This window comes from Peromyscus maniculatus, chromosome 23, assembly GCF_049852395.1.
Source record: "Peromyscus maniculatus bairdii isolate BWxNUB_F1_BW_parent chromosome 23, HU_Pman_BW_mat_3.1, whole genome shotgun sequence".
NCBI classification, from domain to species: domain Eukaryota; kingdom Metazoa; phylum Chordata; class Mammalia; order Rodentia; family Cricetidae; genus Peromyscus; species Peromyscus maniculatus.
The window spans coordinates 33,808,630-33,832,927 of NC_134874.1; the positions used below are offsets into that span (position 1 = coordinate 33,808,630).

Consider the following 24,298-nt stretch of genomic DNA (forward strand, 5'->3'; position numbering starts at 1 on the left):
CCTTTCCTCCCAACTTCCACGTGACAACTTGGTCTAGATTGACTTGGAGCCTGGAAGCATTGGTACCCTCCCAATTTTGTTCCGGAGGTTCAGACTCAGTCACTGAGAGGCCAGTGGCAGGTTGAGGATGATAGAGGAAGGTGCTGTTTACTGATCCAGGAATCCCACAGCTCATTTGGGACTAAGCTCACACTTGGAGTCAGGGACTGCCTGGCAGAGCATGTCTCCTGTCAGTTGTTTCTGTCAGGAGAGGTCGTCACTGGCACACAAATGCAGCTGTTACTGCTCCATTGTGTGAAATGTCACAAGTTTTCAAAGCTTCTTACCTTCCTACCTCCCATGGACAATGCCATACATTGTCCATGAGATGTACTATTATATAAGGGGTAGTCAAAGAATGAAGAATAGCAGTTCTCCAGTGTTCTAGAGTAAATGAAACAGTTTGTCTGAATTCAGTTACTCCTGTGTAGCTGAAGTCTTCTGGTATCTCACAGACATCACAGGGCACTTCTGAATGCCTGTGCTTTTTCCTACAGTATACATTACAAAGATCTGTTTTAGCCTAGTGAGTCCTGTGGGTAGTCCTTAAGAAATTCTTAGGGTCTTAGTGAACAGCGGTGAATGGAGCCATTGCAAGGGTGTCATGGGCTCTAAGAAGGATTAGAGTGATACCACTCTGCTCTGGCACCACACTCACAAAGTGTGTTCAGTCATGGGGCTCTTCCTTCTGTATTTCCACATAAATTAGATTTTACTTGTCATGTTCATGTAATGCTTAACTGGTTGTACACTATTCAGTGATCCTCCTGAAGCACAATCTCACTCTGATGACTGTACCCGGAAACAAGCAATCAGATCAAATGTACAAACACACAGTTGTTAGTTTCCTCTGTTTTTCTGCCATGAGGCTGACATGAAACTCTATTCTCGATGCATTCCCAGTTTCTCCTTTATTGAAGAGAATTCAGCAAAGACAAGCAATACCGCATACAGATGTGATGACACCAGAAATCTGTAAATTTTATTCTATAGAAATTCCTAATGAAAAAGGTATGTTGTGAATTCTGTAATTCTGTCCAGTTGTGTAATGTGGTGATAATCATTTTCTTTATATGTAAATCTAAAGAGAAGCTTAAGACTATTTCCCTATGTAGGATAATTCCAATATATTTAAGTCTTCAATGTAAACACAACTACAGATTTTAAAATGCATCTGATGTCACCTTTGGCTCTCATTCAATAGCATGAACTGGTGGAAACTGAGGCTCATTAGTATGAGTCAGGGTGGCTTCACCTGCTGTAGACAGGAATGGGTGCACCACCCTCTAATCCTTTCTCCCACATGTGGGTAATGCAGATGGAGTAGAGCTGATGTTCCTCAAGGCACATTGTTCCAATGTCACATGACTGAGGGTGAAATTCAACTCAGTGAATTTGGATCAGTGTACCTGGTTTGAATCAATGAGCAAGGGTCCACTAGTGGTCATGTTATGCATTGTCTTTGAGTTAGGAATGTGGTAAAGATTTCATTAAGGACAAGAAAAATAGAAGGTTCTTGTTCTATTCCAATTACAGGGACATGATGGAAAGTGAGCAGAGTGTGCTATTAAATGTGCTTTGCTTATCCTCCTCTCCTTTGTACACATTTCCCCAGAACATTTATTCTTTAAGTCCGTGATACTACCAAACTTTCAGGGTTTGGGATTCAGTTACTAGCTCTGCATTTTACTTCTGCCTGTCTGAATAATTTGTTCAGTTGTTGTTAAAAATTCCTGTGAAGATAACCTAAAAGGGAAGTGGTACTTTTTTTGAATATAGTCTCAGCTTATAGACTGTAACACAGGGTAATTATATATACAGGCAGGAGTCTGTGGCAGAGTCCCATTATAACCTGTCAGTGACCAGAAGATTTAATGCTCATGCTCAGCTTACCTTTTTATATATCCTTGATCCCTTCCTAAGCCATGATGTCATGTAGAGTTCAGTAGTCTTTCCACCTCACCTAACCTAAACTGCTCTAATCTCACACTTGCTGCCCAGTACTGGGTATCATCCAATTGACTGTTGAGATTCACCATGACAGTGCCCATGAAGTGTTGTGTTCACTTTGTGTACTTACCTGTGATAGAGACAATGTGGCTGGTGAGGAACAGTATTCTCTCTTTTACTCTAAGGAACAAGATAGTCTTGTAGGTGATAGTCTTGCAGAGTAAGCCCAATGATAAAGGAAGAACAGAGCCCTTCCATTTCTTCCTTCAGGACTTGTAGCAGTCCATGCATAGTCCTCTGTTCACTGTTAACTCCTTCTTCATGTGCCACCAACAGGGTACAGTGTTGGTAAAATGTCTGACAGAACTACCACATCTGCAATATACTGCAAAGAAGTGCCTAGTGTTAATGTGTAGCTCATTCCCAGCCTATGTGCCTCATCCTGGACTGCCATGCAGGATGACTGAGGTGTAAAGGAGGTCAGAGACTTATTCTTCATCCTTGAGCCTCTGACCTTATGAGTGAGCAGGGATCTGATCTCTGACCCCTGCCTTGGCTCTTTTTCATGCATTCTTGATTCTGATTCCAAGATACAGATGGTGTCTTAGGAAGTTCCCATAAGCTAATACCCATGTTCCAAGTGTTGAAGGACATGAGCAATTGGGGAGCAACCTTCTTGACACACATCTTGCCACAGGCTGTGTCTGTCCTCTATGTTTTGTATATTTATGACTTTGTACTCGAGTATCTGACATGGTGGTCTTTGGGCAGAAATGAGTTCATATCTGAGGATTGTGGTTCCTCCAGGCTCTCCCCTCTTTGGTAGGTTCAAGAACTTTGATCTTTACAAGTCTGTCTGATCTTCCGCATTATCTCATTGAACTACTTGGGGCTTGGCTCCTTTTCATAGACAATCTCAGTAGCCTTAATACATTGTGTCTCCTCTCCTTAAACTCAACAGTTATTACTTCTGAGCAAGGTGTCCCTCCTAGATCTAGGAGCAGTCTCTACCCCTTTTATCTTCTTCCTCCCTTCTCTGGTACCTACCTCTGGGATACTGAGTCCTCTAGACACTGTACCTGGTATTGCATCAAGGTGTGGGATATTCTTTCTACCTGGGAACATTGAAACATTGCTCAAAAGAATGCCCATCTGAGTCTCTTATGATACTGGTGGGTAGAGGTGAAAGCCTGCTGTTGAATACATAATGCACTTGAATATGAGAAAAGAGAGGGAAGAGTTGAGTCTAAAATCAGCTAGGAAAGGTCTCCTAATCAGAGTAGTGTAAAAGAATAACTAAATTATATAAAAAAAAAACTGAAGGAAATTGTCCCAAAATTTATGGAAAGTGACAAAGCCAAACCACTGACTTTTGATGGTCAATTTGGAACTCTCGAACACCTAATGCTCTGACCCCAATTAGTGCAATGTCTGGTAACTTCCTTGACACTGTCTCTACTTTATACCCGTCTGTAGCTGTGCTGCAGGCAGCCTCATGTACAGACACCCTCATTTTGCATGGAAAGGCAGAAGCCTCTGAGAAGTATCTACCGTTAATGCTTTTTTGAAGACAACACATATGGCCTTCACCTAGGACTTGCCAAAAATGTATGACTTCTATTCATGGATCTGGCTACCTTGTGTCTGAGACTAAGTGGTGGGATGAGTTAAGGGTCCTGGGTGAGCTTTCAAAAGATGGTCCTAGTATTGGCCTCCATAATCTGTTTGGTGTGGCATTGTCACACAGGGTGAAGAATGAGTATCATGGGTCACAGTCAGCAAAAGGGCTGACAGATGTGCTGCCTTTCTGGGTCTGGGCCTGCTGATGCGTGGAATGGAAGGAGAGAAGTGATTCAGACTCATAAGAGAGTTGATAAATCTGCCTGGGTCTGGGCATAGAGGGCCTTCATGGGTGGGCAGCACATTATCATAGAACAGGTTTAGAATAGGTTTCGAATACTCCAGAGAGCCTGGATATGGGGCTCTTGCCTGTGTCCAACCCTGAGTTGGCATTTGTTTGAGGGTCCTTCATAAAGCTAGGCAGGAAGGACTATGGAAGATGATCCCTGCCAATACCACCACTGTGGGTTCTGACATTAGGGGATCAGAATGGAGGGCAGGTGGTAACTGAGTGTGTGGACTAATGTAGGATAGTCCACACACTCCTCTCACATCCATGCACACGAACACTTACATGCAACAAGCAAATGCATCTAATCCACACCTATGATCAAAACTACACTCACACATGCACATTCATGCATACCCATGAACAAGAAATCTGAATGGCATGTGCACAATTACAATAAAATCATAACCATTTGTGGTGAAAGTTGTAGAAAAGTTTAATTATTGGCAAATATCATGCCACCATTGAGATACATAATCACTTGCATGATTTGCTTGAGTTTCCATGTCATTGCTCATTGCAGAGATTGTTTTCTTGGGGCTCTATTCCATTGGAACTGATTTATGTAACATTTCACTTGCTCAATTTGAGTGTTTATTTCAATCATAAGACAGCAATTTCCTACACAATATTTAGAAAATCTAAAGTTCTCGTTGTTGTTGGTTTAGCTGATTTTATGAATATCACATGAACCTACTAAAATTGATATACTTATGATATAAATGGAACATGAATATTGTCTCCTTCTCAACATATGAAATAAAGAAGCAATATATGTTAAATACACAGATTTCCATTAATGAAATGAAATGTTTAAAACTCCCATCCATGTCCTTTGAAGAATGGAAATTATCATTTAAAACAATGCTTGAGTGTGCTAGACAAACATTTTTTAGGAATCTTTTAATTTATTCATTTCACTTACCAACCACAGATTTGTACCTCATTCCCTCTCTGCTCCCACTCCAGCCTTTTCCACCAGCCTACCCCTCATCCCCTCCTTTGAAAATGTATGGCCTCCCATGGAGAGTCAGCAAGCCCAGAACATTCAGCTGGGACAGGTCTACACCTCTCCCCTTTCATCAAGGCTGTGCAAGGTGTCCCTACCATGGGCAATGGGCTCCAAAAGCCAGTTCATGCTCCAGGGATAGATCCTATTCCCACGGTCAGGGTGCCATGAAACACACCAAGCTACACAACGGTCTTGCCCAAGTAAAGGCCCAGTCCTTTCCCATGCATGATCCACAGCTATGGGTCCAAAGTTCATGAGTGCCCACCAGCTTAGTTTAGTTGTATCTGTAAGTCTTCCCATCATGGTCTTGATGCCCCTTGCTCATAGAATTACTCTTCCCTCTCTTCGACTGAACATGCTTGGCCATGGCTCTCTGCATCTGTTTCCATCAGTTACTTGATGAAGGCTCTATGATGACAGTTAGGGTAGTCACCAATCTGATCACCAGGGTAGGCTAGCTCAGGGAACCTTTCCACCACTGCTAGTATTCTAAGTTGGGTCATGCCTGTGGATTCCAGGGAACTTCCCTGACCAGGTTTCTCCCTATCCCCATGATGTCTTCCTCTATCAAGTCATCTCTTTCATTGCTCTCCCAAGCTGCCCATCCCATCCCCTGCTCAACTGTCCCATTTCCCTATGCCCCGATCCCATATCCCTACTTTCCATTGTCCCACCCTAACCCCCAGGTTTCTCAGGAGTTCTCATCTATTTCCCCTTCTGAGGGCGTTCCTCGCGTCCCTTTTAGCATCCGCCTTGTTACCTAGCATCTCTTGTATTTACTCACTCATTACCAGAAGTAAAGCAAAGTTAACCAAACTACAACCCACAGCTCCATAGAAGATAGACAAATATTTTAAATGTATGCTGATATGATTCCTTTTCATCAACCTCACTGGTTATGTTGAAGGATAATTTTGCATCCAACTGAAATTTCAGATGTGCTAACACCTGCTGAATGGATGTCACTCTGGATTCAAAGTTGCCTATTTCATCTTTCAAAATGGTCTTTGCTTCTCCTAGTAGTTCATGGGGTTTTTTCTTGAGAGTGGCTAATGAAAGCACTCTCATATATCACTAGGCATTTATCTGCCAACATTCTATCGTTACACATCTTCTAAGTCCTGGAGTTTCTTTTGTATTTCTAGTTCTAGTGCTCTTAGCTTGTGATTCTCTTCCTAGTCCATGCAAATTTCTTTATGTTTTTTGATCTTGGAGTAAAATGCTGACATCCTATACAGCTGCTTCCTTCATAGTGATTCTCTTCTTTTCAAGTTGAGAGTTTCATGTGAGACTATTACTACATAAAAGATTGTATTCCTGCCGTCCTCATCTGTCAACTCTTTCCTGAAATTTGAATGATAAAAATTGTAAACACACACACTAAAGTTTAAACACAAGTTTGGTCATGGGGAAGGATAAAATTCTTCTTTCCAAGGATATCGATGCCTTCTCTAAGCCCAATGACCTGGATTTGAAACTCAGAACACACATGGCAAAGGAGAGAAACAGATCCCACAAGCTATCCACTGACCTCCACACCCAAAATGAAACCTCACAAGTGGCCCTCCAAACAGAATACATGTTAAAATGTTAATTTAACAATACACAATCAAAGACAGATTATTTTATGTTCCTTTGGGTGTCCACTGTCTAGAAATGCAACAAATCTCTTACTCATATGTCTCCTGGTCTTTCTCTGCTTTAATTTCCTTCAAGGGAAGACGGTTCAGCAGCTGCCCAACCATCCTGTTCAGTAGGTCTAGTCACATGTCCTAAGTCCATGCACTTTTACCCACATCAAGCAAATATGCTACATAGGTAGGAAGCAGGACCAAGAGCTGTCAGTCTGCAAGCTCATGACTTTCTGTCCCCCTAGTAATACCGGAAAATGATGAAAACACACTTAGACGAGATGGCCGCACAAAGACAGAAGAAAAGTCGTCGGAGGTAAGAGAGCCTTTTTCTCTCTAAAATAGAAAGGTTACTTTAGTGATCTTATGTTTCAGAGGATATCCCACTGAACAACAAAACTGAGCAGGCATCATGGGTATTAGAGAGTTAGTTTGGAAGGGGAGAAGAAGAATTGTACCAGCCTGGTCCAAACTGAATAGAGCATCAAAGCATCCAGTGTTAATTATCAGTCTTGTGAGCAGGCCTTTTCTTCTGGAGAAAAAAGGTTCTCTTTAGATAAAACTTAAAGTTTTGGTTTAGAAGTTGTCAGGCACTTCAGATCCCCTCAATTTCCATGCAGTATGTTCCACAACAGTCATATGGAGCAAGCTTCCTATGTCTAGTGTGGGGTTGCAGGTGGTTAGCCTTTTAACACATGAGCATTAGTGTAAATAATTGAGGCTACACTGTGGCAGGGTTAATTTCATAGCAGGATCATAAAGATGCTCCAGCATGTTGCAGTGTGGCTTAGGGAACACGCAGCAGAGACCAAACAGATAGTGCCTCTTGATCTGGTGTGTGAACCAGCAAAAGTGGGAAGTGGTACAAGTGAGGAACCCCAGTTCTTTTGTGACACCATCATATGATATACTAAAGCAGAGTCTTTTATTTGAAGACTCTTTCCCACTTTGATTGCCATTATATCATGCTGATATGTATTTCAAGGACCCTTGCAAACAGAAATCATCATGACCTAGGCCACATACTATTTTCTTTCCTTTACATTTCAGGTGCATTGCAGAAACCAAAGACGAGGTATGTATTATGGAATTTTTTCCTAAGACACGTTTTAGGAATGAACTGTGTAAATACTTGGTATCCTTATATCTAACCAGGCACTGTGATCTATGCCACCTATTGGGAAGCATTTGGACCGTATTTTTTTAAAAAGTGGGTCTCTAAGTTAAAATAAATAGTGGACGTATTTGTCCATGTGCACTGGATTCAGCTATGATGCCTGTAGTTAGTCTGGAATGGTGTACAACAGGCTACATCTAAATCTGTTTTTCCCCAAGATATGTATCCTAATTGCTCAGTCCAATCTACAGGGACAAGCTGTTGAATTACCATATTAGGATACACGCTTGACCTATATAAAGTATATATGTTCAAAGCCCATCATATGCAGTACATTTATTTGTTTGTGTGCTACTCTGTGAAAGAATAAACCAAGGCACAGAGATAAGTGATGAGGCTGTCCATGGAGATGAAGAGACCTTCTATAGCCCCAGCACTTGGTAATCCCTAACTTGGAACATCCCAGTATCTGCCTTCAATAGGTCAAAACTGCAGAGATCAGGACCCTGTAGTGACTACCACAGAGAGCCCAGGGCATTACTTCTCATCTACATACAGACATTCCGAAGAATGAAAGGTTAGAAAGCTCACAGGCTTCTAGTCAGATCACTGATTCTGAGAATGGGAAACAGATACTGCATGGGGAGATGGGGCAGGTGTCCAGTTACCACTTGGCTCTGGATCTATGCTGACACATTTTCCTAATAGGAAGACATTTTTTAAAGATATATTTATTTTTATTTTGAGTATGTGAGTATTCACCTGTATGAATGTATGTGCACCATTTGTATCTATGATACATATGCAGACTCAAATTAGCTGTATGGTTTCTAGCAACTGGAGTTATAGACTGTTTTGAGCTGTTTTTTCTGTGATAGAAACCAACCAGACCTGTGTCCTCTGCAGGAACAGCAGGGGATGTTAACCTCTGGTCTCCTTAGCTCCTGGCAACAGGTTTTTAAATGTGACCTAGACTCTGGGCTCCAAGGGTCTTCTGCTCACTGGTAGTCAGTGGCCATACTGCCTGTGAGTGGAAGCACTAGGGGGACCACAGGCAGCAGGTAGGAGTGAGAAGAGCATCGTTATTTGCAAAATGGTTTCTGTATATTTGCTCAGGCATGTGCTATGAAGGCCTTTGGCAAAGAAGAGCTAGTTCTTGAGAGAGAATGTGGTTCATTGCATACCTACCATTTCTAAGGCCTTGGGTTTGAGATCCCAGTAAGCAAAAGATCTGCTGTGGTTATATAGCTTTATAAACCTCCTTCAGAGTTGCCGATGGGAGAATTTTATGTTCAAAGTCATCTATTTCTACAATGTAGCATTGAGATCACTGTGGGCCAGAGACCTTTTCTCTGAAAAAGTGAAAAGAAAACAACAGAGGGGAGTAGGACTTCGTCCATTGCCCCTATGTCTGTGTGGGAGAAGATTCTGGAGAAACAGAGCTTTCATGAAGAATGGATGAACAGCACCTTGCAAACTCACATGTAGCCTGTGTAGACTACCATTCTGTTAGCTGAACTCAGTTCAGACTGTCCACACAGTTTCAGGGGACATCTATCACCTAAAATGGCACCAGGCTGCTTTTCCAGCCTCTTCCTGATGAGGGTTTATCCAGGTTTCGTGAGATTAAAAGAGTTTCCTTTTCTCCCATCCTCCACGTAAAAACTTGGTTTAGATTGACTTGGAGCCTGGAAGCATTGGTACCCTCCCAATTTTTTTTTTCCAGAGGGTCAGACTCAGTCACTGAGAGGCCAGTGGCAGGTTGAGGATGATAGAGGAGGTGCTGTTTACTGATCCAGGAATCCGACAGCTCACTTCGGATGAAGCTCACACTTGGAGTCAGGGACTGCCTGGCAGAGCATGTCTCCTGTCTGTTGTTTCTGTCAGGAGAGGTCGTCACTGGCACACAAATGCAGCTGTTACTGCTCCATTGTGTGAAATGTCACAAGTTTTCAAAGCTTCTTACCTTCCTACCTCCCATGGACAATGCCATACATTGTCCATGAGATGTACTATTATATAAGGGGTAGTCAAAGAATGAAGAATAGCAGTTCTCCAGTGTTCTAGAGTAAATGAAACAGTTTGTCTGAATTCAGTTACTCCTGTGTAGCTGAAGTCTTCTGGTATCTCACAGACATCACAGGGCACTTCTGAATGCCTGTGCTTTTTCCTACAGTATACATTACAAAGATCTGTTTTAGCCTAGTGAGTCCTGTGGGTAGTCCTTAAGAAATTCTTAGGGTCTTAGTGAACAGCGGTGAATGGAGCCATTGCAAGGGTGTCATGGGCTCTAAGAAGGATTAGAGTGATACCACTCTGCTCTGGCACCACACTCACAAAGTGTGTTCAGTCATGGGGCTCTTCCTTCTGTATTTCCACATAAATTAGATTTTACTTGTCATGTTCATGTAATGCTTAACTGGTTGTACACTATTCAGTGATCCTCCTGAAGCACAATCTCACTCTGATGACTGTACCCGGAAACAAGCAATCAGATCAAATGTACAAACACACAGTTGTTAGTTTCCTCTGTTTTTCTGCCATGAGGCTGACATGAAACTCTATTCTCGATGCATTCCCAGTTTCTCCTTTATTGAGAGAATTCAGCAGAGACAAGCTATACCCCATACAGATGTGATGATACCAGAATTCTCTAAATTTTATTCTATAGAAACAACTGATAAGAAAAAAGGCATGTTGTGAATTCTGTAATTCTGTCCAGTTGTGTAATGTGGTGATAATCATTTTCTTTCATATGTAAATCTAGAGAGAAGTTTAAGACAATTTTTCCTATGTAGGTTAATACTAATATATCTAAGTCTTCAATGTAAACACAGCTAAAGAATTTAAAATGCATCTGATGTCACCTTCGGCTCTCATTCAATAGCATGAACCGGTGGAAACTGAGGCTCATTAGTATGAGTCAGGGTGGCTTCACCTGCTGTAGACAGGAATGGGTGGACCACCCTCTAATCCTTTCTCCCACATGTGGGTAATGCAGATGGAGTAGAGCTGATGTTCCTCAAGGCACATTGTTCCAATGTCACATGACTGAGGGTGAAATTCAACTCAGTGAATTTGGATCAGTGTACCTGGTTTGAATCAATGAGCAAGGGTCCACTAGTGGTCATGTTATGCATTGTCTTTGAGTTAGGAATGTGGTAAAGATTTCATTAAGGACAAGGAAAATAGAAGGTTCTTGTTCTATTCCAATTACAGGGACATGATGGAAAGTGAGCAGAGTGTGCTATTAAATGTGCTTTGCATATCCTCCTCTCCTTTGTACACATTTCCCCAGAACATTTATTCTTTAAGTCCGTGATACTACCAAACTTTCAGGGTTTGGGATTCAGTTACTAGCTCTGCATTTTACTTCTGCCTGTCTGAATAATTTATTCAGTTGTTGTTAAAAATTCCTGTGAAGATAACCTAAAAGGTAATTGGTACTTTTTTGAATATAGTCTCAGCTTATAGACTGTAACACGGGGTAATTATATATACAGGCAGGAGTCTGTGGCAGAGTCCCATTATAACCTGTCAGTGACCAGAAGATTTAATGCTCATGCTCAGCTTACCTTTTTATATATCCTTGATCCCTTCCTAAGCCATGATGTCATGTAGAGTTCAGTAGTCTTTCCACCTCACCTAAACTAAACTGCTCTAATCTCACACTTGCTGCCCAGTACTGGGTATCATCCAATTGACTGTTGAGATTCACCATGACAGTGCCCATGAAGTGTTGTGTTCACTTTGTGTACTAATCTGTGATAGAGCCAATGTGACTGGTTAGGAACAGTATTCTCTTTTGTACTCTAAGGAACCTGTAGGTGATAGTCTAGCAGAGTAAGCCCAATGATAAAGGAAGAACAGAGCCCTTCCATTTCTTCCTTCAGGACTTGTAGCAGTCCATGCATAGTCCTCTGTTCACTGTTAACTCCTGCTTCACGTGGCACCAACAGGGTAGAGTGCTGGGTAAAATGGCTGTTTAGTCTGACACAACTACCACATCTGTAATATACTGGCAAGGAAGGGTCTAGTGTTAATGTGTAGCTCATTCCCAGCCTATGCGCTTCATCCTGGACTGCCATGCAGGATGACTGAGGTGTAGAGGAGGTCAGAGACTTGTCCTTCATCCTTGAGCCTCTGACCTTATGAGTGAGCAGGGATCTGATCTCTGACCCCTGCCTTGGCTCTTTTTCATGCATTCTTGATTCTGATTCCAAGATACATATGGTGTCTTAGGAAGTTCCCATAAGTTAATATCCATGTTTCTAGGGCTGAAGGACATGAGCAATTGGGGAGCAACCTTCTTGACACACATCTTGCCACAGGCTGTGATTGTCCTTAGTGTTCTGTGTATTCGTGGCTTTCTTTTGGGAATTTCAAGTTGCCCCACAGAGATCCAGGACCAGTCTCCACCCCCATAATCCTCCATCTCTCTCTTCTCTAGCCACTTTCTCCTACTTCTGGAATGCCATGTGGACTCTAGACTCTGTACCTAGTAATACATCCATGTGTGACAATTCCCTTATTCCGGGAATTTTTTCATGGTGTTTCATACTATAAAACATTTCTCAGAAGTGTCCCCAGAATGAGTCTCTATGTGTCGTGTCTTTTATATTCTATAATTTTCTCTTCCTCCTTCTCTAAACTTATCAGTCACAAGAAAAGAGTCCGGAACCCAAAACTTCTAGTGTACTACATTTACAGAATGACATTTGAATCTTACTAGGTCATCTGGCTCATCCCTTCACCTGATGGGCATAGGTAGAAGGCTGGTTGTGTGCAACTGAAGTTCTTGAACATGTAAAGACAGAGAAGTTAACCAGAGTCAGCTTGGAGCAGTCACATAAACAGAGTGACACAAGGCACAATAAGAAAAAAAAAACTAAGTGATCCATGCAACTACATGAGCCGGGCAGTGGTGGTACACGCCTTTAATCTCAGCACTCAGGAGGCAGAGGCAGGTGGATCTCTGTGAGTTCAAGGCCAGTCTGGTCTACAGAGTGAGTTCCAGGAAAGGCGCAAAGCTACCCAGAGAAACCCTGACTCGAAAAAAAAAAAAAAACAACTAAGTGAAAACACATACATAGACACACCAAGACACACCCAGGGACACACACACATATACACACAGACACTATACACACAGACAGATATAGACACAGACACACACACACACACACACACACACACACAAAAAAAAAAAAAAAAACAAACACAAACAGAAGAACATTGTCTGAAATCTTAGGAAGTGTGACAACAGTAAAGTCACTGACATGTTATGGTCATTTGGACCAAACACCTGAAGCTGTGACTCCAATTATTAGAATATCTGCTCCCTACAATGACCTTGTCTTGAATTTACCTGCATCTATATACTGATGGCAGCCTCGTGTTCACAGGCCCCCATTTTGCATGGAAAGGATCACCTCTGAGAAATGCCTAGCCTTTGTGCCTTCTCTAAGAGAAGTCTCATGTCTTTGGTCTTCACCTTGCCAAAAATGCACAACTTATAATCATTATTTAGGAGTTTTGGTAAGTTTAAAGGGCTTGCAGATATATATGTATATGTTTATATATATAAATATATATATATATATATATATATATATATATATATATATATATATATATATATATACATATATATATCACAAAGCTGAAGTGTTATAAAGACCAGAAAACCATGTTCATAAACACATGTAGATTAGCCATTGTGCATTGTTCTTTCATAAAATATGCACCACATATGATGAATTATTGCAATTTATCTCATTATTCACACTTACCAAGATTGCATCATTTTTACCTTTGAGAGATAATGTAATGGGACATGAACATTCACTTTTAAATAGTTGTTTAAAGTTAAGTACATGGTGTACAGATGCTCAGAAGGTGATTAGACTGTGCACACATTGGTACCCTGTTTTGTTTTTAATTTTTTAAATTTTTATTTTATAATTTAATTTAATTTTACATATACCCATGGATTCCCTTGTTCTCCCCCCCTCCTGCCCTCCCCCTGCCTTCCTCCCAGCCCCCCCCCATTCCCATCTCCTCCATGGCAAAGACTCCCCTGAGAATTGAGTTCAACTTGGTAGATTCAGTCCAGGCAGGTCCAGTCACCTCCTCCCAGGATGAGCCAAGTGTCCCTGTATAAGCCCCAGGTTCCAAACTGCCAGCATATGCACTGAGGGCAGGTCCCGGTCCCACTGCCTGGATGCCTCCCAAACAGATCAAGCTAATCAACTGTCTCACTTATCCAGAGGGCCTGATCCAGTTGGGGTCTCCTCAGGTATTGGTTCATAGTTCTTGTGTTTCCCTTCATTTGGCTATTTGTCCCTGTGCTTTTTCCAACCTTGGTCTCAACAATTCTCGCTCATACAAACCCTCCTCTTTCTTGCCAATTGGACTCCTGGAGCTCCACCCGGGGCCTGGCCGAAGATCTCTGCATCTGGTTCCCTCAGTCATTGGATGAGGTTTCTAGCATGATAGTTAGGGTGTTTGGCCATTCTATCACCAGAGTAGGTCAGTTCCGGCTGTCTCTCGACCATTGGCAGTAGTCTATTGTGGGGGTATCTTTGTGGATTTCTGTGGGCCTCTCTAGCACTTTGCTTCTTCCTATTCTCATGTGGTCTTCATTTATCATGGTCTTTATTCCTTGTTCTCTCTCTCTGTTCTTGATCTATCTGGGATCTCCTGTTCCCCTAAGCTCTCTTTCCCTCCACCCTTGCCCTTCATTACCCCCACTCACGTCCAGGTTGTTCATGTAGATCTCGTCCATTTCTCTGTCATTGAGTGATCCCTATGTTTTTCTTGGGGTCCTGTTTTCTAGGTAGCCTCCCTGGAATTGTGAGTAGCAGTCTAGTCATCTTTGTTTTACATCTAGTATCCTCCTATAAGTGAGTACATATCATGTTTTCTTTCTGAGTCTGGGTTACCTCACTCAGCATGATTTAATCTCCAGTGCACATATAAAAAAGTTCAGACAATTCTATGCACACCCGTAACCCCAGCATATTCAGGGCCAGAGAAGGATGATTCTGGGTCCTGATGACTATTAGTCTCAGTTTAGCTTCAATGAAAAACCTTGATTGAAGGAAGGAAGACAAAAGTGAAAGACCAGGATTGTTATAATTTACATTTTTAATTCTTTGAGAATTTAATGTGACTACTGTGTTTACATCATTCTATCCCACCTTCTCCTCAATCCATCTCATCCCATGTCCCCCCTTCAAATATATGAGTTCTTCTCTGATAACTACTATACTTACATAAACACAGGAGTTCATTTAATGTTGCTCTTATATATACCTATGTGTGCTCTTGTATGTTTAGTGCAGTTAGTTCAGGATTAGATAACTTATGAGGAGACTTACCTCTGGAGAAAATTCATCTCTCTGCAACCTCTCTGTAGCTCCTGGTCTAGGGTGCCATATCAGTAGGGGCTGTCATGATGCAGGTCCTATTTGGGGAACTGTGTTGAGATTTCATGGGCTATATCATCCCTGCCATGTCTAGAAGACACTATCTAGCAGCATATGTCCTGTCCCTCTGGTTCTTATAGTCTTTCCAATCCTCTACCAAAATGTTCCCTGAGCCTTAGGTGTGGGGGTTATCTTATGCATCTACAATTTGGGATCCCACAATTTGTCTTCTGACCTCTACATGCAAACTGAAGCATACCAGTGGTCACTCCAAAGAGAATACCTGTGAAGATTTGTATTTAATCTTCAATCTGATAGATTATTTTATGTTGCTTTAGGTCCCCCACTGTCTGGAAATACAATTCTGTTACTCATATCTCTCCAGGCCTTTTTCTGTTTTAATTTCCCTTCAAGGGAAGACAGTTCAGCAGCTGCCCAACAATCCTGTTCAGTAGGTCTAGTCACATGTACTAAGTCTATGCACTTTTAGTCACATCAAGTAAGGATGCTGCATAAGTAGGAAGCAAGACCATGAGCTGACAGTCACTTTCTGTCCCCTTTAGTGCTACCTGAAGAGACAGAAATAAAGGTGGAGAAGGTAAGGGGGCCTTTCTTTTCTCTAAGATAGAAAGGTTATTCTAGTGATCTTATGTTTCAGTGCATATCCCATTGAACAATGAAACTGAGCAGGGCATCATGGGTATTAGAGAGTTAATTTAGGAAGAGGACAAAGTGGAATTGTACCATCTTGGTCCAGACTGAATCAAATCTTCCCGTGTCAAGTGTCACAGTCTGTATGAGGGGGGCTTTTCTTCTGGAGAAAAAAGGCTCCTCTTTAGATAAATGTGTGTAATATTGACTCAGAAGTTAACAGGCATATCATCTATTAAGATGTGTGTTTTTCCTTAAGGGGCCTCTCCTATTTGTTTTCCCATCCTGTCATCTAGATGGAATTTGTGTTGTTCCCCAAAAGTCTCAATATGGTGGGAAGCTTCATGCATCCAATATTTGAATATTTAGGGTATAATACATTTAAAACATGTGCACTCGTGCAAATAATTGGAGGCCCCCTCTTAGAAGGAATTAATCTCCCACGGCAGGTTGTTAAGTTGGTCTGCCATGCTGGGATGTAGCTTAGGGAGCCCTCAGTGAAGGCCAAACAGAAGAGGTGCTCTGCTCTCACTTTGAGTCAGCATTAGTGTGTGATGTATTAGTTTTTGTCACAAAGTACGTAGCCCTGGTTTTCTGTGACATCATCACATAATGTATGAATACAGTCTTTTTTTTAATGTCTTTTTCCTATCCTGCTTTACACTATGCTGTGTCATAGGGTGAACCAAAGAGCTATGCAAAAAGACTCTGTATGACCTGAACCTCAAAGTGTTTTCTTTCCTTTCAATTACAGGTGGAGAAGAGGAAATTTAATTGTTGTATGTATTACGGAATCTCTCAAACACATTTTAGAATTGTTTAAATGCTGGCTGTCTTTTCTCTGGCACACCAATGTGATATAAGACTCCTATTGGGAGTGAAACTTGGGAATTTAAGCAGGGAAAAGGCAATGCCCTAAGTAACGAGTCTTACCAATGTGTCTACAGTCACTGCTTTCAGTTCTGATGCCTCTAGTTATTTTGGCATTTTGTGTACCAGGCAGGGTCTAAATAGATTTTTTTCCCAATACAGTTATCCCTATGACAGAGTCCACTTTCCAGTGACAAATTTGTCAATTCAAAAAGCAAGATACACATTTTACCTTAAAAAAAAAGTGTTCAAAGCTCACCGTACAGATGTGTGATAGACTTGGTTTTGTTTTGGTTTTTTTTTTGTGCATTTCTCTGGAGAATGATAGCTCAAAGTGTATGGATAGGTCATCAGTCTTTCCAGTGGTAGAGCTCAGGAAGTACTTTTTATTTTGTCAAGGGCTCAGGGATACCTATGTGAGAGGCCCATCTTCCCAGCATCTGCCTGCAATAACCCAGCCCTAGGTAAACAGCAGACAATGATGAGCACCAAGTGGGCAGAAAGCCAGGCAGTACTCTTTAGCTGCCTGCAGACACTCATAAGTATGATAGATGGAAATTTGTAGATGTAACCAACCGTCTTATTAAATAAGAAACACAGAACCAATGTAAAAGAGAAAGCCAAGAGGTCAGAGCTCAGAGCTAAAACCTTACCCTTCCTCCTGTGGTGGTCCTACCTCTCTGAAAGAGACCTACTTCCTGTGTGTTTGTCTTGATATAGTCTTTCTGTTCTGCCTTCTCATTGGTTGTAAACCCAAACACGTGACTGCCTCGTCACTGCCTGTAAGTACAGCCCTCCAGGTCTTAAAGGCGTGTGTCTCCAATGCTGGCTGTATCCCTGAACATACAGAGACTTACCTAGCTCTGCCTACCAAGTGCTGGGATTAAAGGCATGTGCCACCACCGCCACGCTCTTTTTATGGCTCTAATAGCTCAGACCCCAGGCAACTTTATTTATTAACATACAATTAAATCACATTTCAGTACAAATAAAATACCACCATAGAAAGTCCATATGTTTGGTCAGATCAGAGCATTTGACTATAGGAGACACTGCACTGAAAAATAGGTCGGATGTGTGTGATAACTGGATTTATGGAAGAGATGGCTCATTCCAGTAAGAACTATTGTAAAAGCTTAACAGATTAGACAACATTAACATGAGCCCAAAGAGCCACACAATTTATAGGCAATGTCCACTAAGACCTCCAGTCATCCCTTCATTCTTGAGCTGCACTGGATCATTCTTTTGGCTATCTATACATCTTTAAAGGTGAGCTCGAGTTTGTGTTCCAGAATTACTTCTATCACTGGCAGTCAGTCTCCCTGCTGCCTGCTGTGTCTGAGCACTCAGTGGAATGATATAAGCAGCAGTGAGTTACACAGGCAGAGCATGGCTGGGTATCATCATTCTGAAGATGCTGGCTGTGTTAGAGTAGCCTCACAGTCAGATTTGTCAAAGAGGGTCAATGGGCAGGAATGTAAAGACCAGTTCGGTTTAGTGTGCTTCTAGCATGTGCACAACCCTGGATTTGATCCCAATGACTGTATAATATGTGCCCATTGTGGCACACTTCTGTAAACCCAATTCTTCAGAGCTAGAGTGAGGAGAACCATAAATTGAAACTCATCCTTTTATACATAGGGATTTTCAGCCTGATCTTGCATTAGAGGTATTTCTAGAAGTTTAAAATAATGGTTAGGGGATGAGCTTGACTCAATTGCCCCGTAGAGTCTGTGGGTAGAAGAGTGTGTAGAAACTGGACTTTGATGAGTCGAGCAGAGCAGGTGTGGTGCACACTTGGTGCTAATACAGACCCTGCCCTTCTAGCTACATTTATCTGGGTTGTCCATACAGTGGCTGAGGATATTTGTCATCTAGAAAGCCATGTGCATACTTACCACCCAAATGCCAGACTGCTTTCCTTACCTGGTCATGTTGAAGACATCAAGGAAGGCTTGGCCAATTGAAGGGAAGTTTCATTTTTGTCAAACCATCATGCAATAACATGATGTAGAATGATTTGGACTCTGAGTATTTCTAAGGAATATGCTCGAATCTATAATCTCTCAGTGGGGTTCCCTGGCAGTCACAATTAGTCAGTGGGAGGGATATGACAGGTTGAAGATGCAAGAGAAGAGTCACATATTTGTACTAAGCCAGTGCCCTCCAGTGACTCCAGTTTTGAGTCAGGGATTGGAAGGTAAAGAATATCTCTCTCTCTCAGGCTGCTCCTGTCAGGGGTTTGGTCACAGTGACAGGGGTGTAACTAATGTGGTCCTAACGGTGAAAAGTCGGGAGTGCACACAGTTGTTTACTTCTCAGTCATGTAAGGCTATTAATACCGTATGTTCTCTGTGAGCTACAAGGACCACAGGTGAATAAAGAATGAAAGTCAACAACAGCCACACTTCCCATGCTGGATGCAATGGATCGCTCTAAATTCAGTCACTAGCTTCTAGCTGAATTCCTCTGATATTTAACAAACATCATTGGAGTATTTCTGCTGTACATGTGCCTTTCCTTATGATTTACCATTTGTAGTTCTCTTTTAGACTAGAAAGTATCATGAGAAGTCCTTCTGAAACTTCCAGTGTTTGGAGAAAAGCATGGAAGAAAGAGGAATCGTATGAACAACAGTGTATTCATGCGATTATCAGAAGGAAGAGCTCCCATCTGGCACCAAACCCATACAACACATTCAGTCCTGCTCCTTCTGTATTGCACCAGCCACGTAAATGCAGATAGTACCTATATTGTCTGTATACTGCTTAATCACAAAATGTGATCTTCCACAAGCAACACTCTTGACACTGATGACTAGCTGGAACAGGAAATTAGACCATATTTACAAACACACAGCCATGATTAGTTTTCTGGTTTTCTGCCGTAAACTAACATAACTCTCCCTGTTGTGACTACATTTTCAGTTACTTCATTCTTTAGAAGATTTTGTAAGAAAAAAACTATCATCCCTCAAGTTATGGAGGAACCTCCAGCTACTCCAGTTGCTGTTCCAGCCAGTGGTAGCACATCTGATAAAATAATACAAACCCAAGGGGAAGGTACTGTACATATTGAGGCTTTGCTTCCATTATATGTAGTAGTCAGTTATCCTCTGTGCCATAGGTAAAACTGAACAGATTTACCAGAACTTGCACTATCTGAAATATATCAGTGTATCTATCTCATCCCTAGAAATACAACCATAGAATTTTAAGAGGTATTTAAAAAATTAAATAAAAATAAAAGTCACTTTGGCTCTCGCTGAATACTATGAACTAGAGGAAAGCTGGGGCACATGTATAAGTTGATGTAGCTTCACCTGATATGGGCAGAAACAGGTGAGTAACCCTATCTGCTACTTAATCTGTGGGAGCCCGTTCTGGGGTTCCTCGTGGCTTTACCCAGCAGGTCCGAATAGAGGATGATCAGGACCACGGGCCTGAGTGCAGGTGTCTGAGATGGTCTGCACTTGGCTGTGCTGGGGGAGGAGGTCTTTTGCTCCACCCCTTGGCGTCTCTATAAAAACCCTGGGCAAGAGACAGTCGGGGCCCGTTGAAATAGGTTCCAGGCCCTCTCGAGGCTATCCTTTATTTTCTATCTGTTTATCTCCGCAAGATTCTCCGCTATAAATCCTTCTGTCTAATATGTCCTGCTGCTCGCACTCAAGAAAACTCTAGCAAGCTGTGGGGGTGGTGAGTAAACGCCCCACATTAATCCACATGTGGGTGACACAGATGGATTAGATCTGAAGAGTCCCCAAAGTACAAGTGAAATTTGAAATATGTAACAGCCTTCTTGGCCAGGTTCAATGGGAAAGGGTCCCAGTAGTGGCCATGTCACACCCTGTGCTTGGGAGTGCAAGAGAGCAGGAAAGAGATCTGTAAGTACGAGGAAAATGGGAGGTTCCTGTGCTTTTCCTCTTTCGGAAGCAAATGATCCATTTTATAATTCCATAAAATATATACAACCTATCAAAGAATCACAACCATGTCCTCTGAAAAAGACAGATGACCTTTACCTCAGCCATCTTTCCAGGCTGTCAAATGTTTACATGGCAAGCCATGGCATCTGGCATAATTCCCTGTTTGGAGCAATTCCAATTATACATTTTTGTTTGACTATTTGAGTGTCTATTTAATCTTATGATCTTCCATTTAGCCTTTTCAAACATCCTCCGTGCTGTCCCTCCTTTGTTCTGTTCTGCCATCCCTTTCCCCACTCAGACCTCCCTCCCTTTACTCCCCCTTTTCCCTTCATGTCACCTGTGCTCCCCCATGACCCCCTTACTATCTTCCTTCCTCCTTGCCAATTAATGTTCCCTTTCTAGTCTCCTGAACTCTATAGGTTCTCCAAGTTAGTATCTAAATCTTAAATTTCACACTACAATCAGATGAATATTATGATAATGTCCTTTTAAAGCTACCAACTAGAAACTTTGAGTTTTAGTAGCACATTTCTACATATTTCATGTTTTCAAAAATACCTTATGGTTTTTGTTGTTAATCAGACATTGCTATAAAATGGTTTTACTACCTTGAAGTTGATTATTGCTCCTGTGTGTTTTAAATCTTCAGTTTCTTTAGTGACTTTGTGAATGAATTGTTTACAATGATTATTCTCTTCCTCGTGTGTTTCTGGGGGTTTTCTGTAATAGTGAATTAGTGATTGGAGTGAGTTTTAACTGCATACAACCAGCAAGTATCCTGTCTTTGTCATGGGATTCTACTGGTCTGTGGGGGAGAGCTTCAATACACTGGAGGGTACAGAATTCTTAGTTTAACCTTCTTATGTGAACAGAACTTCAGTGTCAATGGGAAAAGAAATAAAGCCTCATGTCTTGATTGTTCAGAACCGTGTGTGTGTGTGTGTGTGTGTGTGTGTGTGTGTGTGTACATTGTCCTCCATTTGTGTGAATCTTAGATTAACCAAAAGAATGTAGGAAGTGTGTAAATTATCTCCATGATACTCGTTTTATTGTGATTTCATTTTATGGAATGTTTGCCCCAGAATATACCTATTACCACAGGAAACCACTGGAAAAATATGGTCTGCCAATGCTTTTAGCAGATGACTTGGGAAAGTGCTTTCTACTCCAAAGAGAAAAATTACATTGCTCTATTAGCCTACTCTAAAAATAGTATGTATTCCAGAGAAAAGCTGTGCTGCTCCAACACAACAGCATTTAAGGTTTTCCTTTCCCTGGGATGTGACTGCCCCTTTATGGTTCATGCACTGAACTAGGGAGTGGAGCATGGTGCCACTAGAGGCTAAAATGCTAATTCAGTGGTTCATTGAATTAGCTTCTGGATTGCTGTGAGCCTTGTTTTGTTTCCAGCATTCTGAGGTACCCAGATGTGCTGCAGAGGGGACACGTTATCATGGTCTTTATTTTCTCGTGTTCACCAATACCACTCCATAAACCATATTCCTTTTGGTACCCTGGAAAGTGTGTACTAGATGGCAACTTAGCATAAATTAAAACTCACATTGTTTCTTAGTTTTAGAAGACCATCCGTCTGGTCTTCAAGTGATTGATAGGAGTAATGGGAAGCTTGTACCCTTGGAAGACTTTTATTGTCTTCTGTTCCCATCAGCACACTGCTAGTGTTCCATTTTCCATTTTTTCCCTGCTTCTCGTTGACTCAGTGCTTTCAATGAGGATGCTCCAGCAGCCCCTCGGTCTAGCCTCGAGAGCATAGCCATACATATAAGCCTGTTGTGTAAGCTAAGCACTGTTCTCTAAGGAAGCCATGGCCCACAGCACCAGTGATGAACAGTCACTCTCTCTTCCTAGATACTGAAGATGCCCCTGATATTAAACAGTTATTTTCTAAAGAGGAAGAAATCGACCATTCTACTGAGGTAAGGTGGACTTTCTATGACTGAAATGGAAATGTTGCTGTCTGACTTTCCTATTTTATTTGAGTTTGCCTATTAAAATATGACAGTATGTATATATACTATGCTGTGTTTTCTGGAATAGTAGAACAGTTCCTTGCCGATGGACACCTTATGAGAAAGAGCATTTGTGAATGGCACAGTCAGGGTACAGAATATATGCTATCACCTGTCCCTCTGGAAAACAATGCTTCTTCTTTAGATTATTTTGTGGTTGGTGACTGAAGGAGGGTTAGAGATACATCATTCTGAAAAATATCATAGGTTTGTCACAGATATATCTTTGTTTTGCCAGCCATTAATGTTGGCAGTGAAATAAAGGCTACACAACTGTCTCACCATGCAGAGGACCTAGTCCAGTCCCATGTAGGCACCACAGCCATTGATCCAACTTTCATGAATTCCCTCTTGTTTGTTTGGTTGTCCCTGCATGTTTCCACATCATGATCCTGATGCACTTGCTCATAGAATCCTCTTCTCTCTCTTTGACTGGACTCCTGGAGCTCGGTCTAGTGATTGGCTGTGGATCTCTGCATCTGCTTCCATTAGTTGGAGAAAAGTTCTGTGATGACAGGGTATTCACCGGTCTGATCTCTGGGGCAAGCCAGTTCAGTTCAGGCACCCTCTCTACTATTGCTAGTAGTCCAGGCTGGTGTCATCCTTGGGGATGCCTGGGAACTTCCCTAGCACCTGGTTTTTCTCTATCCCCATGATGTCTCTCTCTATCATGGTATCTCTTTCATTGCTTTCCCCCTCCCTGTTCCAGTTCAACCATCCCATTCCCTTATGTTCTCATCCCCTATCCCCTAACCTCCATTGCCCACTCCTCATACCCAGATTACTCATGGAGATCTCATTTGTTTCCCCTTCCCAGGGCAGTTCATGTGTCCCTCTTTGGGTCTTCCCTGTTAGTTAGCTTCTCTGGGGTTGTGGGTTGTTGCCTGATTACTCTTTGCTTTATATCTAGTATCCACTTATGAGTGTGTACATAACAAGTTACCATCTCTGGTGCATGAGCAGGCTTTGTGGAGCCCACTACCTATGATGGGATACCTCGTGCAGCCTTGAGGCAGGGGGAAGGACTTGGACTTGCCTCTACTGAATGTGCCTCCACATGGGAGGACTTGCCTTCTTGTGGGAGGAAGTGAGGGGTGGATTGGGAGGGGAGGCTGGGGGCATGGAAGGAGGGAAGAAGAGGATCTTTGATTGGTGTGTAAAATGAATGAAAAAAATCTTAATTAAAAAAAAGAAAAAGACATGTGCCTGTATGCCCCATGATGTTACCCTCAAAATGTCTTTGTTTCTATAATTTCAGGGAGCCTGGGAAGAAGACCAAAGCGGTAAGTATTGTTTAACTCCTTGGTGAGGAAGAATGTAAATGTTAAGATAGGTAGGGTGTCCCTTACTGTCTTCTCTTTGAAAGGCCACCCAACTTGCTGTTTCTGGAGAGAGCAAAACAGTCAACACGACTTTTTAAGGGTGTTCTAGATGCCCTTGACAGCCAGGTTTCTGCATAGATTTCCATGAGGCTGTGTGCATAAAGAATATTAGGGTTTCAGGTGCTTCAATGTCTTGTTTCCCTGCATGGGTAATGGTCTATGGAGGACATAGTTTATGCTCCCATTCATACTTTAAATGAACTTTATACTTTATTAGTTCATCTAGTCTTCATGACATTTGTGCTTGGGGATTGTTATAACCCCTGCTTCAGAACAAAAATGAAGAATCTCTGATCAAAGTCAAAAGCAGAAAGTTAAAACATGAATCCATCTGGGCAATCCATTG

The 24,298-nt window shown here is 41.9% G+C and overlaps 1 protein-coding gene across 1 annotated transcript in view; it reads left to right on the top strand.

Moving 5' to 3' along the window:
* LOC143270580 (uncharacterized) overlaps window positions 1-24,298 on the top strand; it is a 73,170-nt gene that overhangs the window by 43,093 nt on the left and 5,779 nt on the right. The window contains exons 14-21 of the mRNA XM_076561006.1: window positions 943-1,050; window positions 6,787-6,857; window positions 7,592-7,616; window positions 15,652-15,686; window positions 16,494-16,518; window positions 19,540-19,674; window positions 22,410-22,477; window positions 23,829-23,853. Of these exons, the coding sequence (XP_076417121.1) occupies window positions 943-1,050; window positions 6,787-6,857; window positions 7,592-7,616; window positions 15,652-15,686; window positions 16,494-16,518; window positions 19,540-19,674; window positions 22,410-22,477; window positions 23,829-23,853 (492 nt within the window). The remainder of the gene's footprint in view (window positions 1-942; window positions 1,051-6,786; window positions 6,858-7,591; window positions 7,617-15,651; window positions 15,687-16,493; window positions 16,519-19,539; window positions 19,675-22,409; window positions 22,478-23,828; window positions 23,854-24,298) is intronic.